The sequence below is a fragment of the Phoxinus phoxinus genome (genome assembly GCF_949152265.1).
Source record: "Phoxinus phoxinus genome assembly, chromosome: 1".
In the NCBI taxonomy this organism is placed as follows: domain Eukaryota; kingdom Metazoa; phylum Chordata; class Actinopteri; order Cypriniformes; family Leuciscidae; genus Phoxinus; species Phoxinus phoxinus.
Genome location: NC_136876.1, coordinates 23,248,386 through 23,267,676, shown reverse-complemented (window position 1 = coordinate 23,267,676; position 19,291 = coordinate 23,248,386). Strand labels below are relative to the sequence as shown.

At 36.5% G+C, this 19,291-nt stretch overlaps 1 protein-coding gene across 2 annotated transcripts in view; it reads right to left on the bottom strand.

Annotated features, from left to right (window-relative positions):
* Positions 1 to 1,047: 1,047 nt before the first annotated feature.
* Positions 1,048 to 19,291, bottom strand: part of doc2a (double C2-like domains, alpha) — a gene marked incomplete at its 3' end in the record, with an annotated part of 36,603 nt that continues 18,359 nt past the window's right edge. For both annotated transcript variants that reach the window (XM_079635656.1, XM_079635657.1), the window contains exons 3-11: positions 18,075 to 18,154; positions 17,816 to 17,890; positions 15,401 to 15,510; positions 14,460 to 14,586; positions 12,908 to 12,967; positions 4,478 to 4,662; positions 3,642 to 3,723; positions 2,472 to 2,568; positions 1,048 to 1,184 (exon numbers count right to left, since the gene is read on the bottom strand). In XM_079635656.1, the coding sequence (XP_079491782.1) occupies positions 1,048 to 1,184; positions 2,472 to 2,568; positions 3,642 to 3,723; positions 4,478 to 4,662; positions 12,908 to 12,967; positions 14,460 to 14,586; positions 15,401 to 15,510; positions 17,816 to 17,890; positions 18,075 to 18,154 (953 nt within the window). The remainder of the gene's footprint in view (positions 1,185 to 2,471; positions 2,569 to 3,641; positions 3,724 to 4,477; positions 4,663 to 12,907; positions 12,968 to 14,459; positions 14,587 to 15,400; positions 15,511 to 17,815; positions 17,891 to 18,074; positions 18,155 to 19,291) is intronic.

Genomic DNA, 19,291 nt, shown 5'->3' with positions numbered 1-19,291 from the left:
CTTATATTGAGTGGTGCACCATAATAGATGTTCTGCTTGCCGGAGCGATTACGAGTTGTAATTATTGATATGTTTGCTTAAAGGGGATGCAGGGAAATGATGCACATCTTAAAGAGCAATGCAGTTCAAATGTATTTCCAATTTGTACATAATCACTTCATATAAATGTAAACCACAAACCCTCAAGAATACAGCACTTCTTTTGGTACAAAACAACCAGACGAAACACACACGCGTACGCATGCAGACACACTCCGGATACCCCTAGAATACGGCACATATAAACATTTGATTCCAAAAATATATCAAGTAATTAATGTATGCGATATCAAATTGTAGCATGTCCATAAAACCCCTTTTTAAAGAAAAGTAACAACGGGAAATTGAAAACTGCCAAATCTGAGACCTTGGAAAACACAGTTGGTGCAAAGTAAAAAATGTAAACATTGCATCATGCTACAAAATGGATAGTCTATTTGTTAGTAGTACACATATACCTGCTCTTCATGATATTCCATTTCGTTTCAAATATGACTGACAACATTGTGAAGACTGGCCCTTAAGGACCTTCCCGTGTTGTCATGGTGATACCATGTGTATATCATTTTGATGCGTTTACACCAGGTAGTTTACATGCACCCCCGTGTTAAAACTTTGATAAAGATGCGTCTTAGCTTTGTCTGCAAGCATTATGAAAGCACTGACCATTGAAATACATTATAATAGGTTAGTCAAAAAGAGAATTGTGCTACACAAGATTTCATAAGAGTAAAATTCACCAACGTTACAAAATGTGTAGAAAACGTGCAGCAATGAGCGAGAAAGAGAGAGAGAGAAGTGGGTGAAAGACTTGCTTTGAGTGACATTAAGTCAGAAGACGATGGTGGCCCATCCTCCACCCTCCTTTTAAACAGCACAAAGTGTGTAATTTACTTCCAACATCTTGGTCCCTAGTTAGCTCATATAATTATCTCCATGTCCACCTCAAATCAATCAAATCCGATAACCTATCATGACTGATTTCCTTGTTCCTGACAGGATTCTTCCTCAATCATGGCAGGTGGTCTGAGGAAGCTCATTGGCCAGAATATGCCAGCGCTCCACCCTCTGACCCTTGTTCCTCAAGCAGTCCATCCAGTGGCGAAGAGCATCTCCTTGGACGTGACAGCTCAGGCACACGCCACCTACCATTCAAGAATATAGTTTTTGTTGTGTAAGTACATGTCTTAATATCAAGGATGATGACTATGTTCAGAATGGTATACTAATGTACTGCTAACTGACTACTGCATAGAATACACTAAAACAACAACAACAACAACAAAAAACGTAAAAAATAAGTGTTCAGGCTGCCTTAAAATTGTAAGTTTAGTCAACCTGAAATGTTAAGTTGTGCTAATTGACAGATTGGATATTTGAGTTGACTAAACTTAAAATTGAGTAAGCATGAACACTTTCTTTTATTTTTATTTTTTTTACAGTGTATGCTCAGAACTGCCTACTATTTAAAAATAGAATGTAAAACAACATTATACATGATGCATTTCAAACAGTTTTGTATGTTTAAATCTGCTAGTGTATTCAGTAATCATCTTAAAAATATGACTTTTTTTGCTTCTTTTTCTGATCTTTTAGGCCAAATTTTTGGATAATTTTACGTGCAATTTGTTAAAATTTAGGTTACCTTTGCTGTCATCTTTCAAAATAAAAATAATTTAAAAAGATTAATTCAATCTCAAAATTAAGATTATGTAGATTGTGTGATTTAATTAAATTAATTTATAATAGTATAAAACGTATCTTTTTTCATTTAGCGTAACATTCTTCAGCCATAGCATGAAAATAAATATCAGCTTATTAGTTTTAACATTGTTTCTTCCCTACCAATTTTTTTTTTGTCTTGGCAGTCCTATCAAGTAGTGAATTCATTACACTGGAAATAGAATTTCAAATCTAGTATATTGCATTATAAGATATAGTATTTCACACAGTGTGCTCTGTTTTATACAGCATAATTTAGCAACTGCAGTGGGTCATCTGTGTATTCTGTTCATACAGAAAATTAGCATGCTGTGCACATATACATACTATATGTGTGTTTTAGCGTTAGTCCCGCTCAGTTGCAGAGTACGCTTCATCGGAATTGATAGCATGATAGTATACTATTATAAACAGACCCAATGTCTTATTCTTCAACAGCACTTATATAAGGATTATACATTTCATTTAGCAGGGCAATCAAATTCATTTCTAGGTGTATGTCAGTGAAGATTATTATTATTAGTATCAAACCTAAAATTTATTTAAGCATGATTAGTAACATTTATTCACTATCAACATTCAACAATAATGTCTATTACACGGCTCTCTGCAATACTGCAATGCTCAAACACGTCTGTCGAATGCTTACACAGAAAAAAGTTGGTTGCAAACCAAACAAACTGTTTTTAATCATAATTGCATGGTCTTACCTATGAAATCATTAGATCTTCCCAGGTCATAGTCCCATACTGTGACCTCCAGTGTCTTATGAACCAGGTCAGATAGAGGGATCTCATAGAAAAACTCCTGCAGGTAAAATATGATGTGGATTATTTCAGTAGTTCAATCATTTCATTGCATTATCAGAATAGTTTAATAGGCAATGCCTCTGTTTCTCATTTTATCAGTCTTTTGGCTTGGCCACAATGTTATTTATTCATTGTCACTTTTAATTTCCCCCTAATTCATATTTAAAGGACATTTTTTAAACACTGCATGATCTCATATGCATCATCCTGACAGCTCAGAAGAAACCTGAGGAATGAACAAAAATATTAAACACCCTTCAAAAATAGATTTCTAGAAACAAATGACATTTGGTAGTTCAACCAAACAGATGTTCCTGTCTGGGATATCACACCCACTGACTGAAGCTTGGCGTGTGCCGGAATAAAGGAAGAAAAAAAAAAAAACATTTATGCAACGGTACATTCTAAATGGAGGCTCCTTTATCGCAACGTATCCAGGGTATACGTACGAGTTAAATCATGCTGGGATCAAACCACTGGACCTTTCTCTTCTGACATCTATCCATTCCTCTCTCCCGAGCCAGAGGCAGACACACGTTCAAACAGTTTATAAAAAGGAAATTGGATCTAAATATAATACATTGAGGAGCGCTGTTATTCCTCCCAGGAATTTTCATCACCCTCATGAACCGTTTTAATATGATGTGATATTATGGTTTTGTTGAGAGGGCTCCCGTGGAGCAGAGGGCAGACCTGCTTTTAAGCAGATAGAGGTGAGTGAGATTGGAGCGAGCAGGAGTCTGAGCCAAGGAGTAATTATACGGCCAATCTGGGTGTGTATTACTTCTGAGTGAATGGAAACAAAACACTTAGCCTTACTGGCGACCGCCAACCGCCCACATGACAGAGAGAGCGTGAGACAGACGGGAAGGAGGAGAGGTAAAAAAAGAGAAACAGGGACATGACGGAAATGAAACGTACAGCATGAAAAACAACAGTGCGTTTAGGCGGAGGTCTTCTGGGAATATGAAGTGAGCAAAGACGCAGAGCAAATAATTATTGGACCGGACATCTCATTAACACTCAAAACACTAGACACACTCCCTGCCAGTTTATCAAATACACCCATACCTCGTTGAATTCTGGGTTAAGTGTCTTTTTAATCACTGCCGTTTTGTGTTTGGATTTCTTCTTCACATCTGGCTTCAGGTATCTGGAAAGAGAAAGGCACATAGAGGAACAAAGTGAGGGCTGTAGGAAGAGCAGGACAGTGGGAGAGCAGGAGATTAAAACAAACGGCACTGCTGTCGCGCAAATACGGAATGGACTCCGGACACATTCGTGCCAAGCTGTTTGCTTTTCGGCTTTTGCTGTGACATCCCACTGGCTTCCATAAAATGATTTGCTTTATGTACTGCTGTTGACTCTTCCCCACGACACATAGTTAGAATATGGCTTTTATCCTGAGGAAAAGAGAGAATGAGTATGTGTGTGTTTGTGAAAGGAATGGAGAAGAGAGAGAGAGAGAGAGAGAGAGAGAGAGAGAGTGACTGCAAGGGACGTGAGCGTGGGTGGGGGACCTGTCTGTTCTTATGCCATTTTGCCTGGGGAGGAAGAACTGTTTGGGAGCGTTTATTTTAATACATGATGTGAGAAAAATAATGAGAGATTAGAGGGGGGCACAAATGAGAGCGTGAGATGCAAAGACACATCAGAGGAAAGACGTAGAGATTTTTTTTAGCCTTATTATACTATCTGTCTCTTTTACTCTCTCTATTTTTTACAGTTTCTCCTAATCGCTATCCACCTCTGAGAACTGTTTATGTCACCTTCCTTCCAAACTGGTGTTCATTTTCCTTTGCCCTTTTTCTTCTTTTCTGTGTTTCTCATGAGGCATCGAGATCCAAAGCAAGTGTGTTTTCGCTTAATGTCTGTGCTTTCTCAGTGGTTTTTTTGCAGAATCTCACATTTTCACATAGGGATCTGAGAAGCCGTTGACGTCCATGGCGGCCAGATGGGCACAGCGCAGCACTCCGACACACAATCCCCCTCGTCGGCCCTCTCCTTCGCCCTCTGCAGGCGGGGTAACGAACTGCAGTGAGAGCAACATTCGGCCCCTCTCTTCCAAACTGGCCATTTGTTCATTCTCCCACTGCAAAAAAAGAAAAGAAAAAAGAACAAATGTATGTTAGATCCTAAAATTGAACTAGATTAGGAATTTCCTGAAGAAAATACCAGTGGCTGCAAGGCAGCAAAAAAATAATGTTCTCAATTTTCGGTGGGCTTAGGTTTAAGGCTTAAATGATCCACATATGAAATGCCGGATCACATCTTGTTTGCAGTCGAATACTCGAGAATCAGCCCAGTCAGGCAGCTATGTATGAAAAGAAGACGCAATCAAAATTCTGTATGCAAATAAATGTAAGAGAGAAGACTAATCACAGTTCAGTATGCAAATATTATGATGACACCATCGCTTCATCGGTTACATTTCTACATTCTTACCATTCTATGAATGTGTAAGACAATGGAAGATTTTCAAACTTTAATCTTGAGCTGTCTCAATAAGCACACGAGTGAAATTGTGACTTGTGAATCAGTACCTCATGAATGTAAATTCGCACTAGCAACATGATTCAGTTTTCTGCAACAACATACATGGTTTCAAATGTTAAAGGAAGCTATTTAACTGTGTACTTTACAGCAGGATTAGTATATGGTCTATACCATATACGGCTATCTGGTATAGTTTTTCGAATAATTCATTTTGTAGGAATTTTGTATTTTGGTGCATTTTGATGCCATGGAACAATTTTGACATTGGGACAGCCATAAAAATAGCTGACTCCCTGGGGTTGTGTACTTAAATTTCTTAACGTATAAGTTTTTGATTGAAGGAACTACAGTAAGCATTTCCTGAAGGTAGTACCAGTGCATTAGAGGTTTAGCACAAATCCTAACCAGGAATATCAATACAGCTCTATCTTGCAAGCATTGTAATAAATCATCTATATTAAAAGTGACGGAGTAGGAGACTTGATACAAGGCATACAACCGAGAACCAATGACAAGGACTCCCTCTGGGTAAAATCTGAGAATGTTCATCATGTAGAATAATTATAAACAGCTGGTTATGGCATGTCAGGATGTTAGTGTAATGTGACATCTATGCACTAGGCTCATTTTTAAACCATAGCAATCTGTTGTTTTGGAAAATTCAATTAAAATGATTTCCATAAATAAAATACTAATATTGATTCTAATACAAGATGTTTATTCTGTCTTAAAATGGAAAATAACCATTTAAAATGGTGTAGTCTTCTGTAAATGCTCTATGATGACTTGTATGATTCATCCTCTACCACATGCAGACAGTCATTTATCACTCTCTCTTTCTGGTCTGTTTAGGCTCAGCTCAGCTTCAATGGCTTGCAAAGGGGGAAGCGGGAAGATCTAAGCACAGCTTCTTCAGGATTTTGAGATATGGAGACTTAATGAGACATAATTGTCTGATTTGGTGCAACACTTGCGCACACACACACGCACACACACACATTAGTAAGGCTTGAGATAAGCTTATTTGAATGCACATTAATAATGCATGCAGAGAATGCTCAAGTGTGACTGAATATGTAACACTTCCACCACAAGAGCAACAATATTTACATGAAATATTCAATAAACCTTCTGTATGGGTTAAAACCATTAATTTTTTTTTAGTTATCTGGGTCAGAAGCTATAAATGATTGTAATGGGGAACATCAAAGTTTAGACTGATGCAGAGATATAGAGGAAACACATAAGAGCACATGCGTGTCATTTCAGTTATAAAGTAAAGTTTCATGTCTGCATGTCTAAATATCAAAGTATAAAACAATTTTTAAAGATGTAAATGATATTGGTTCCTTTTTATCTTTTCTAAATTTTACACACAGGTAAATTTTATATAATTTCACTTTGATTTGAACAGATGCTGCTTTTTTAATTGGAATTTAATATTCAAGAAATATTACAAGTGTTTTCTAATTTTTTCATTCCCTTATTAAAATAACTTTAAGAAACATGTTGGATTTTCTTGTATGCTCAATTTTTCTTTCCTATTAGTCTTATAAATTATACCTTACATAAATGCCAGATCCTTAATAACATCATCCTCCAGGATGTGACATTACTTTAGCTGGAAAAACAACAGCACAAACACAAGTAAGGACTAATAATGATTTGATTAATTCTGTTTTGTGGTAATAGTTGATTTGCCATCTTTTCTGATAAAATGAAAGAAACCAGCATGATATAATACAAATAGTGAAATTAGCAACAATGTAACTCTCTATCCCTCACTGAGCAATAATTAATCCTTATTTATTTGTACATGTCCAATCTGTCAGTTTCCATGCTGTCCTTAATCTTGCTGTTATGTAAGTAATCAAGGCATAATTAATACAATTTATTTGAGTTTCTGTTAGTGTGGTGTACAGTTTTGTAATAATTCCCCTTTTTTTTTTAAATATACTTAGGAATATTAATTTTATAAAAAATTACGGAGATAAAACGTACCTCATAACAGGAATGACCAATATATATTTAAGCTAAAAGGATATCACATTCAACGTTTTCAGTGTGACATAACAGTGGAAATCATTTCCCATGCATTTATGAGGAAAGTGTAATATCTTTGCATATGAAAATTCACAAAGAGAGCCGTAAGCTTTATATCTGTCTTTCATACTCTATTCCTGACTTGCTTTGTTTTAAGCTGTCTGTGTCTCTCTCTCTTTGTCTCTCTCCCAGCCCCACCCACAGTAACCAGCAAAAGAACAGGATCAATAGGGTAATCATCACAGTGTCTCGCTCCCTCTGTTTGTTTTTCTAAAAAGAGCCTTGTTATTTCTAGTTCTTTACCTTGCACTTTGAAATACCCCTTACAGCAGCCCTGTTTGCCACATTGTTTGTGTGTGTGTGTGTTTGTGCAAGGTTTGCGGGTGTGTATGCCCATTAGTGAGAAGCATGCCATGCCAAACCTGTTTTCTGGCAAGTCTGATGTTTCATTAATGTAATTGTGAGGGGATAGATACAGATAGAGAGAGAGAGTGTGTGTGTGTGTGTGTGTGTGTGTGTGTGTGTGTGTGTGTGTGTGTGTGTGTGTGTGTGTGTGTGTGTGTGTGTATGTATGTGTGTACGCGCGCTAGACAGAGCTGGAGTGAGTGAAAGTTGCTTTGCCAGACCTTCATTAATTTAACAGTGAGGAGACACATACAGATAGTGGGCAGAATGAGGGGCGACCTCTGCGTTATAAACAGACAACTCATAATGCAAACAGCGAGGAGAGCGACCCAGCTGCCAAATGCTCAAGAGACAGTCAAAAGAGCTGCACATATAATTCCCTGCCTCATGAGGTCAACAACACGGAGAACTGCCACTTAGACGTTGCGGTTAGTTGGAATTGTTGCGGTTTCACACTCATGTATCTGTACATTAGGGCGAACATAAATATGCAATGTTAGGATAAAAATGCATACTTCGGGGTGGAAGAATTGATTTTGTTTCCAGTATTTGGATTCATACCATATAATATGATAACAATGCTTCAGTATAATCAATTAGCTCACTATACAATAAAATGCAAACGTCATATAATAAGATTAGATGTTTTTGCTAGAAAATCTTTGAGGCAAATTAGTTGCAAAGAAGCAGATGGTGGCATAGCGGTGGCTTTCCTCTGACAGTGCAAGTTTCTTCAACTAATTAAAATGCCAGTGGCATTTCGGAATGGGATAAATTAATTTAGCGTGGTTTAAATGTTATAGCATGAATTGCTTGGGTTTTTGGCTGCTGTGCTCCATGAGGTTTCAAACTAATGACCTCCATCATGCAGACTCACTAATGATAATGAGGGGGTGTATCCAGCAGGTAAACAGGTGTGCAATGAGGCTGGGCACACGCGCACACACACATACGCGCACTCGCACAGCTTTCATATTCAGATTTGCCTGATTAGCAGCAGATGGCATGGCACCAGTCATCAGCCTCCACCAGAATCTGTATGTGTGCCAGTCATGACACCAAAACAAGAGCTTTAAATAAACATTGTGACTGTTGCGCCATAAACTCTCTCTGTGACTTTGTGATTCTACCTTCGTGACTGGAACTTGTTCTCTTCCTCCACCTTTTTTCTTTTTATAACATTTTCAACTCTCCGTTGTATTCAACTCTCCTTTTTTTGAAAGGAATCGTTGCCTGACTGGGCAAAAAATTATTTTGTCATCAACTGTCATCAGACTCTCCATCCATGGCTTTCCGAGCTGAACGATTTTATATATATATATAACACAAAAGGAAAAGTTTAGCAGAATGTCCAAGCTGTTCTTTTCAATACAACGAAATTGAATGGTGACTACCCTTGAGAAAAAGTATGCTTAATTGTATTGAATGTGCCCTTGTAGTGAAAATAATGAATGAAATGAAAGGCCACTTAAGTGTACTTAAAGAGAGTACACTTTAATGGCTAAGTTTCTAAACAAAATTAAGAACACTTTTAAAAAGTACACTTTGTAATAATGTAATATTACAAGTTTTATTTTAAAGCACATTTTAAATCATTATGTTCGAATAATCTTTTGTCGAACTTTAAAGAAGTTCACTTTTGATGTGTTGACTAATATACTAAAGTGCATGTAAAGTTCTTGATTATAATTTGAACTGTAGTGTGTTATTCGATATCTCATTTGAAGTTAATATAAATGTACAAACTTACAAATAAATTGCAACTTCATCATTACAAAGTGGAATTACAAATATATTTAAATACATGACACACATGACATTAATTACATGACATTAAAGGATATTTAAATTTACTATACATTCTTGTCAGTACATTTGGTAGAACATATATTTATATATAGCCATATTTAACCATATTTCAAATACAATAGATGTAATTATGAACTTAAGTCCTATTTAAGTGTGTCAAAAAAGCACTCTAAAGTTTAGCCAATTGCATTTAGTAATTTTTTAGACATTTTGGGCATTTTTAAGAGGTCCATTGATTTACATATTATTCCAGATATCTGGGAAACAATCCATTATTATACCAGTTCCAAAAAGACCCTCAAGAGTATAACGACTATCGGCTATTAAACACCATTAAATGGTTCCATGCATTTCTTACTGGTAGGACTCAAGTTAGAGTCAAGCAGCCTCTTTCTGATTTGGTGTCCCCCAGGGGTGTGTATGTCCACCACTCTTATTTACACTGTACACCAATGAATATAGGACACCATCCTGGGTATATTGTCGTAAAATTCTCAGATGATACTGCCATTCTTGGTCTTCTGTATAAGGATAAGGTCATTCAACATTATACTACAGAGATTGCTAAATTTGTTACATGGAGTAAAAAACACAGTCTTGTAATTAACGTTAGAAAAACAAAGGACATTATTTTTGATCCCAAGTTAGTAGTGTGGTGGCAATTTTATGATATTCATTGATCTTTAGTAAAATATAGATGATTCAAAGAATGTCACATGTGTGTCTCTCACTTGTAGTGAGAGAAGATTCTGTTTATGTACCTGGGGAGGCAGAAGGGGGAGACACTCCAGAGAACAGACGAACAAGGACCTCTGACCTAGATGTCAGAAGGGCATTTGGGGCAGGGGGGCTTAGTGGGCCAAGTGACGAATCTAAACTAGTGTTATGGCTTCCTTGTCTATGGAAAACTACTGGATGGAAAACTACTGGGAGGAAGGCTCTGGGGGGAAGAAGGCCTTGAAACTAAGATAAAAGCTAGTTGAGTCTGTCCGAGGGTGTGTCACTCTTCTGCACAGGGTAACAACTGTGTATTAGACTGCTCCTATTCTTGCAAGAATAAATACTTCTCTTTTTATAATTTGACTCTTGAGTGTCTCTTACGCAGTGATGTTTGTTTGATGAATTTTTGCCACAACAGTAGGCAACCACTCACCTATCGTGATTAACAATGAACCCATTAGACAAGTTGCTATGTACAAATACTTAGGTTTCCTTATTAATAATAAACTTTCATGGGTGGTGCATGCGGATAACCTGTGTCAAAAGGTGAAACAAAAAATGTACCTTTTATGGAGGCTTAGACTTTTTGGAGTTGCTCAGGGGGTCATGTTGTTGTTTTATCATACTTGTATTGAATCCATCTTACTGTATGGTATAGCGGCCTGGTTCAGTAATTTGACAGTTACTTCTAGATCTCAGTTGAACCATGTGGTGCGTACAGCAATGAAGGTGGTTGGTCTAGGGGTTTATCCCCATCTTCAGTCTATTTTTAACAAACTTTTAAACAGGAAAGGAAAATGACTCTGGACCCTTCTCATATGCTTTATCCAGAATTCGAACCACTTCCATCTGGTCTAAGTTTTTTATCCCAAGGTTTAGATAACCACTATAAAAATTATTTTGTTCCTTTGGCTACAAAGCTGTTAAACTGTAGTGCAAAGGACACAACTGTGTGATTGTTATTGATGTGGGTATCTTGTTATGCAGCTTCAAGTATCAATAATTTTATCCCTTAAAAATCTTCTTTGATCACCAAAATTACATATTTAAAAATTGTATCTTGAAAAATAATTCTTCATGCCTTAAAATAATCTACAAAAAACTCTACACCCTTGCTTCATTTAGTATACACGGTTCTATGAATATGCAAATTAGCCCCGCCTCCACTCACACCAGCTCAGAGATCCACTCCTTGATGTGATTGGTTACAAGGTACTGTAGTTTGTGACCTCAGGAACGCCAGCGATTTCAAACCACGTTTTTGAGACTGTCTTTGGTTCACTGCAGTTTTAAAGAGAAAATATACTCAGCAATGGTGTTGACTTATGAATTTGCACATGGTTTATCTTAAAGCATATTATAATCACCACATAGACATATAAACAACTTTAAAAGCTGGATTTTCACCACAGGGTTACTTAAATATGATTATTTCTGTAATAAGTACTCTTTTTAAAAGTATGCTAAAATTTACTTTTTTTCCCACAGGGGCAGCAGGGCCTGTCATGCTGAAGTTTTCCAGGAATAATGACTTAAGTTTCAGTCTGTTCCCTAAACAAAGTTGTTGCATTTGCATTAAAATATTGCCTAACATCTCCTTTTGTTCTCTACAGAAGAAAGTCAGATTTGGAACGGCATGAGGGTGAGTAAATTATTTAATTTGCTATAAAATTATTTATTTTTTGAGTGAACTGTCCCATCATTTCATTTGGCCATCACTGTCTCTGTGATCCCTCTAAGCAGTTCAGCAGTTTTCCCCTGTCAGTTCTTGTTCTCTTCCTCCAGAGACCTGTGAGTGTGTGGTCTGTCACTCATCCAGCACCCTCTGTCCATTCATAACCCTGTAACCTCTCGCTCCCGCTTTCTTCATTTTCCCTATCTATCTATGCGGTCTGTGGCATTCTCCTGTCTTTTTCACATAATCGCTCCCCTTTCTTTGAAAATGTTATTATTCTGGTCTCCAGAATTCTTTGATGCTTTCAGGTGGGCGGCAAAGTGTTCTTCCGCCTCTGTCCTTTCAAATTTATCTTTTATTTTTTTATTAATGACAGAAATGAGAAACAGAGCGAGGAATGTATATAAAATAAGTGTTTTTAGCAATAATCAAATGAATGAATGCGTAATTACAATGGGTAAACAGTAATCCTAATGTGGCTAGTGTCCATTTACACACTTTCAGTACTCTTATACTGTCACCTAATTATTATTCATGAGCCAGGCTGATAAGATCTAAAAGATCTAAAAAAAGAGAAATGGATTTGAATTCTTTCTCTCTCTCTCTCTCTGGCTCACTGTTCAGCAGCTTCTGTCGTGAAATTGTCAACACTGAGCATTGGCAACATAAGTGCTCTACTACAACACCAATTTAAATAGAACCAATTGTATCTCATCTCTCTGGGGCCACAATGCCGTTTAGCTAATCTTATCTGTAATTTATGGATGCCACATTCGTTCTTGTTGAAAGACAGAGAAGGGATTTGCTTTAAACACGGAAACGGTCAGATAGCACATCCACATGCCTGCCCTTTCCTTAACCGACCCCATAGTCATCATCTTTGTGTCCTTTTTACTTTCCGGTATTTCTCATCGTGGGGCGCCTAGCATGTTGAGAACAATTTTGGATGGTAATGAAAATGCTAATCAATTTCTTCCGTCCCACTTATCATAATGTGCTCAATGTTCTTATTGAAATGCAAATGAGTTTAGATCCCAATGTAAAAACATTTGAGCGTGAGAGCATTAATCAGCAGGCATTATTTAAAACGTCATCGCGAACTCTCATCCGGAAATGTCAGTGCTTTATTAATGCTCTTTTTTGCTGTGAGAGAGACGGAGAGAAAACAGGTGGTTTTGGGGTAGAGTACCTCTCGTAGGTAACAGGAAATCCCTCGCAGTGCTGCTCCCATGGCTGTAGGAGAGGGAAGCTGGAAGACACAGACATAAAGGAGACCGAGATGAAGAGAGCAAAGTGTCTGTATGTATTTTCCATTTGCTACATTCAAACAGTCAGTGTTTGGGATTGATAACAGATGTTAAAATCAAGCTTCTTTTCTAATCTCGCAATAGCTCTGACTTTCTAACACTGATTAAAGTAAACAAGATAGTGACATTTGTAACTGAGGAAGGTCTAATCACAACTGACAAGTTAATTAATACACATGTCCAGTCCAGGTGCAAGTTCATCCATCAGTTCTAAATTAACCTAAAGCAACTTCGAATGCATTGCTTTTTTCTGAGTGTCTATTTATACTAAGTGCAAATAGCCCACCTTGTTGGCAAAGGGTATTTACACTAACTCCGCCCACTGACATATGGACAAAATTACAGAAGATGCAGGATTGTCAACAGTAGAAATAGTGTAGGATCCGACCAGAGTTCGAATCTGCCTTTTGCCGAACTTGTTCTACTCCCTTTTCCCCATCACATATCAGATCGGAAAGGCATTTATTTTAAATGAAGAAAATATTCTAAATAAAGTGCCTAACGCGTGTTTAATAATAAAGTGTTTATTGGTTAGGGGTATGTGTAGGGACTAGGGAGGGCTTTAATGTGCCAATAAGGCGGCTTCCATTTAATATTTTTTTTATAAATAATCATTTACACTTTGTTATTATTGCATACCGTTTAATGTACAACAACAATGAAGTGCAAATAGTATCTGCCACCATGTATACGTATAAATAGCATCTAATTACTATTTACACTTATTGCAAAGAAAATACAGCTATTTTTACATGGTGTAAATGGAATTTATCGTTATTTTCACTTAGTGTAAATAGCATATTGCTAAGAAAATGCTGCTATTTTCACTTATTATATGTAATAAAATATATATATTATAATAAATATAATCTATTGCTATTTAAATTAAGTAAGCAAAACGGATGGAAAAAAGACTGTAAAATCTTTGGAATCTCCTCCTGTTGGTGGATTAGTATTTGTTGTTGGTGTTGTGGAAGATCCCTCAAGGCATTTCGATTGGCTTTGTATGGGTACTTGATGGAGATATTTCCAACATGACTTGTATTCACCTTGAATCAGTCTTGATCATTAAATCAACACGAAAATGTGTTAATTTACATGTTGTATAATACATATCACATTATATTATCAAAGCATAAAATGTTCAAATTAGACATTTCCTCTGTGTTTTTAACAGGGTTAAGCTAATTTTTGGAAATGTAGAATTGTTTTCCGTTCAATGCATGATTTGCAATTTACTGAATTCAATTAAAAGAAATTGAACACAGGTAATGCATTCTAGAAAATTAAGTTTCTATCTATCTTCAACAATAACTGGTTAAGAAAAGTTATTTTAATTAGCTAGAGCAAGCTTATATTAGATTTAGATCAGGCATTGATCACAATGACGTGACATTTAGACTCAAACTGACTGTGTGTGTATGTGTGTCTTACAGGTGGTGGATGTTCTAAACAGGTGTAGAAACGTTTTGTCTGGTCTGGTTTCACACGTCGTAAGGCCACACGAGACTCTCCAATAAACTCATTATGAGTCAGTTTATCCTCATCGCACACCGATAACCTGGGAAAAACAACAACAACAACAACATAAAAAAAGAGAGTGAGAGAATTTTTCAATTATACTGGAAGGAGAGCAAAGGTAAACATTAAAGTTGTAAATGTAGTATGGGCGGAAGTGATAAAAAAGGCTATAAAAATACCACCCGCAGAGCAGCAAGAGCTGGAAATGGCTCAGACATAAATGTATATTTATGAATGGGATTAGGGTGATATTTCTGGCTTCGCCAGTTTGGTCGGAAGTAAGCGCCTGCCCTTTTTTTCAAAGATTTGCTAGCGTTTTTGTGGAACCGACACTCTCCTCTGCTCCTGTACTCTCCCTTGGAGATAAACGGCTAAATGACTTTTCTCTGACTACTGTCACCCCACCACTGAAAAAAGGGCAAGTCTGAAAACACCAGCAGTCTCATATTGCCAGGGGATACTATTCATTTATAACATGAGCGCACAGGCAATTTTCTGTGGATAATCACAGGATAAACCAGAGTGCTACAGCAGTCAGGAAGAGCATCTTTCAGCACTGCAAAAATATTCAGGCTAAATATATGCCGCATTTTCCAAGACGTGCACAACAGTAGTCGTACCAAGAAACTAGATCATTCCTGAAGGTTCATAAGCGAAAGGAAGGTCTGTTAAGCAGTCGCCCTCGCTGTCAAACACCTACACACCTACTGTCGAAGCAAGATATGCAGGCTACTGTCAAATCACTGCTCTCGGAGAGAAGAATTTTTAAGACATATCCAGAATAGATTTACAGCCTGCTTGGAGTCGCCAATAAAGTTAGACGGATTCAAGGGTGCACAGATGTCTTCACTAACCTCAGAGTCTTCCTGTGGATATCCTCCTCCGTGATGCCAAGGTAAGTAAGAGTCTCATTCCAAACAGGATTTAGAGAATTACGTACAGTTTTGGTTTTCAGTTTATTGGCCTGTGGGTATAAAACATTTTAACTGCTGTCACATTATTTATACAAATAATAAATAAATACAATTACATGAAAAGAGTAAAGACTTTGAAATATCTTAATTCTTTGATGAATATATACAGTATATATTGATCAAAAGTGACAGTAAATACATTTATAATATTATAAAAGATTTTAAATAAATGCTGTTCTTTTGAACTTTCTATAATCAAAGAATCCAGCAAAAATTGCATCACGGTTCCACAAAAATATTAAGCAGCACTGTTGAGCAAAACATTGATAATATTAAGAAATGAGCAAATCAGCATATTAGAATGATTTCTGAAGAATCATGTGATGACATTGAACACTGGAGTAATGATGCTGAAAATTCAGCTTTGCACCTCAGGATTAAACTAAATTTTAAAATCTATATATAAAAAACAGTTATTTTAAATGTATATATTACAATATATAGTAATAACAATATTACAGTTTTTACTGTATGTTCGATCAAAAAATGCTGCCTTGGTGAGAATAAGTGACTTTTTTCAAAAATATCTAACTGATGCCAAATTTAAATCCTATAAGACATTTTTAGTAGCAGTTGTTTCTGGATTAAAGTAGTAGATATTCCAGAGGTAGTTAATGTGTCACCACAGGTTTTATCATTTTGAAATTATACTTTCATCAATAAAACACAATATGGCCAAAAAATATGTTGACTCCCCTTCTAATTATTTTTTTTGGCTAGACTCCTTAATGACTCAACTGAAGACAATTTTTGGAACGGTCTGAGGAGCGGGCTTTTCTGTTCCAGCATGATAATACTGTGCACAAAGCAAAGATCTATAATGAAATGGTGTAGAAAAACGTGACAGGCACAAAGCCTAAACCTGAATCCCATTGAACACTACTGGGATGAATTGGAACGCCGACTGTGAGTCAGGCCCCATCACCCAACATCAATGCCTCTCTGATGCTCTTTTGTCTGAATGGGAACAAATCCCTGCGTACCTGCTCCAACATCTAACAGAAAGTCTCTCTAGAAAAGAGGCATCAGTTAGAGAAGATCAACTCTTCATTATTTCCCACAGTTTTGAGATTAAATGTTCAACAAGCACATATGGGTTTGCAGTTCGGGTGTCCTTTTATTTCTGGCCATAGTGTTTAGAGAGTACAATCATACATAATTAGGTCATTTAGGCATGGTGGAGAGCATGGTGGTTTGGATGATACATAACAACTATGACTCAAGGGCATAGATTTGGTTGGGGGCTTGAAGTGTGAACCGAGGGCATGCTCCCTCATTAGATTTTATTTATTTATTTATTTGTGCAAAATGGTCTTTTGCGGTGTCTTATCCACACATGCATAGATGGTTTATAACGTAACTCCAATAAAGTAATAGCCAACATAATATTACTTGTTTACATAGGACATATTATGTATTTTATATTATTTAAGCATCAGGAACCTTATTAGTTTTACAGAATTTTCTACTTGAAAGTGTGCCATTGGAAGTCAAAACACTTTCTTACATTGAAATTGTTTATTTCTCACTCTGTAACAGTTCATCAGGCTCTTAATGATTTCGGCTATGTGATCTCTTCCGATATCTAAAGGCAAGGTTTTTCCTAATATCAATCATCATTAAAGCAGAACACATTTTTTACACATGGGGAACACCGATTGTCCGGTCAATAATTCAAGAACGTCCAGACTCGAAAGCTCTTGATTCTAACACGTACTTACCCCAATGAAAAAATAATCACAGGTAAGACTATTTATGACTCCTCATTACCATGCTTAGTCCAATGTAGATATTTTTTTATCTTTTTTAATCTATATTATTTGTTGTGAAAATAGCCGCCTACACATTTAGAAACAACAGCTACAACATGCCAAAGTTGTAATATAAATATAAAGTAAAAAATCTATTCCCTTAACAGATTTTCTATCATAAATTCTACAAGACAAAAAATGTACCACAATAACTGTTGCTAAGGGTGGTCATTAAAAAGCTTTCAAATTTATAATGATGCAACATGATGTTTTCTTCTCTTCTCATCAGTCTTTATAGTTTATGTCGTTTTAGATTATGTTTGACTTTCTCCATTGCGTATTGAGTAGTAAGTTCTCAATAGAATCAAATGGGTCGCACATTTTATGTTGTAATAGGTGCTAGTTTTGGTTATTGGTGTGTTACCTCCCCCACATCCCCCCCGCAAACTACACCCCTGCGCTGAATGGTTCAAATGACTACAAATCTGTCCCTTATAGTGAACTTTATGCATAAAAGGTTTAATTTCTCCAAACAGGATCTCACCTTGCAGGCTCCTGGTAGAAGATGAAGTTTGACATACGGATCTGACAGGCCATTAAAATCCATGGGTTTCAGACCCTAAACAAAAAACAAGCCGTTTTAATGGACAGGAATATATATATAAAAATAAATAAACAAAGGTATGGAGCCCTGTTGAAGTAGAACAAACTGCTAAAGGGTAAATCGCCTACAGGTTTTGCAGTGTGAGTCACAGATAGGTGTGAGTATGTAGTGAACTGCTGAGGTGTGAGATGGACGTTACCTTGGCTCTGATGATGGTACAGTGGAGTGAACTGGTTGCTCTCTCATACCTCAGTTCAAACTCTAACGTCCCCAGTGCAGCTACACAATCATAGGAATGATAGTATAAATGTTAATAGCACTACCACATCTACCATAATACCTGACAGGAAGCAGATTAAACGATCCATTATGAAACACAATTAGGAGGCGTGCATATCTGACAGATGGTAAGATGGATAGCAACATTGCAAATTGGAATATTAAGCCAGTACTAGGCTATGCATATTGCCAATGCAAAGTACAAGCTTAATATTGCAGAATTATTAAGATAATAATTCCCACATCATTTTTAGGCAAACCAGCAAAAATTTAAATAAGGTAATATGATCAACATAGTAGGCTACTTTGCTATGTACAATATAGTTATGTATTTCAGCAGGGAATATAGCAGGGATGCCCCTTTGTGGATTTGCATTACCATGTGGATAATATATTTATTAAAACAATAAATTATATTTGATAACATATATCTGACGATATATTAGTTTGTTTGTTTGGTTGCTTTTTTTTGTTTTTGTAAATGGAATATTTATTTTCTGTTTGTTTTTTAAACAAGATTTTTTTTGTCATTCATTTTTTGTCATAACTAGGATATTTATTCAAATATAGGCCACACATATGGTCACACCACATAAACTATAGATAACATATTAAGTAAAATTATAATTTATAATATAGTATAGGCCCTATACATTTAACAATGTATGATTTTACGAATTGTTTTTCTCTTAGGCTAAGGTTTTTAGAGTGTGTGTGTTTTATTGTTGTGCAAACTAACGAACAGCTATAAAATTACTTGAATGAGGTCAGGTGACATTGTTTTGGTGTCTTTTCCTACGGTTGAAACACTACTTTTGCGATTACTTGAGAAAATATATATTACAGTAAGTTTTACTTAATCTTTTCAACATACCTTCTGATGATTATTCATATCGTGCTATAGCTAACTACAAAACTAGTAGTAAAAGATGAAGAGATTATCCGACAGCTTGCCGTTTGAACTGTGGCGTCTACATAGCTGTCACGTGACATTAAAGAGCGCCAAAATGATATGGCAATGCTATATAATATCCGACTTCACGAGTTCACAAGGGCGTATTTGACCGGGTGTGCTGTCTGGAGGGAGGATTCTGAGCTCGGAATTTTGTCCCGAACCCAGAGTAGGCCTATCGTTAT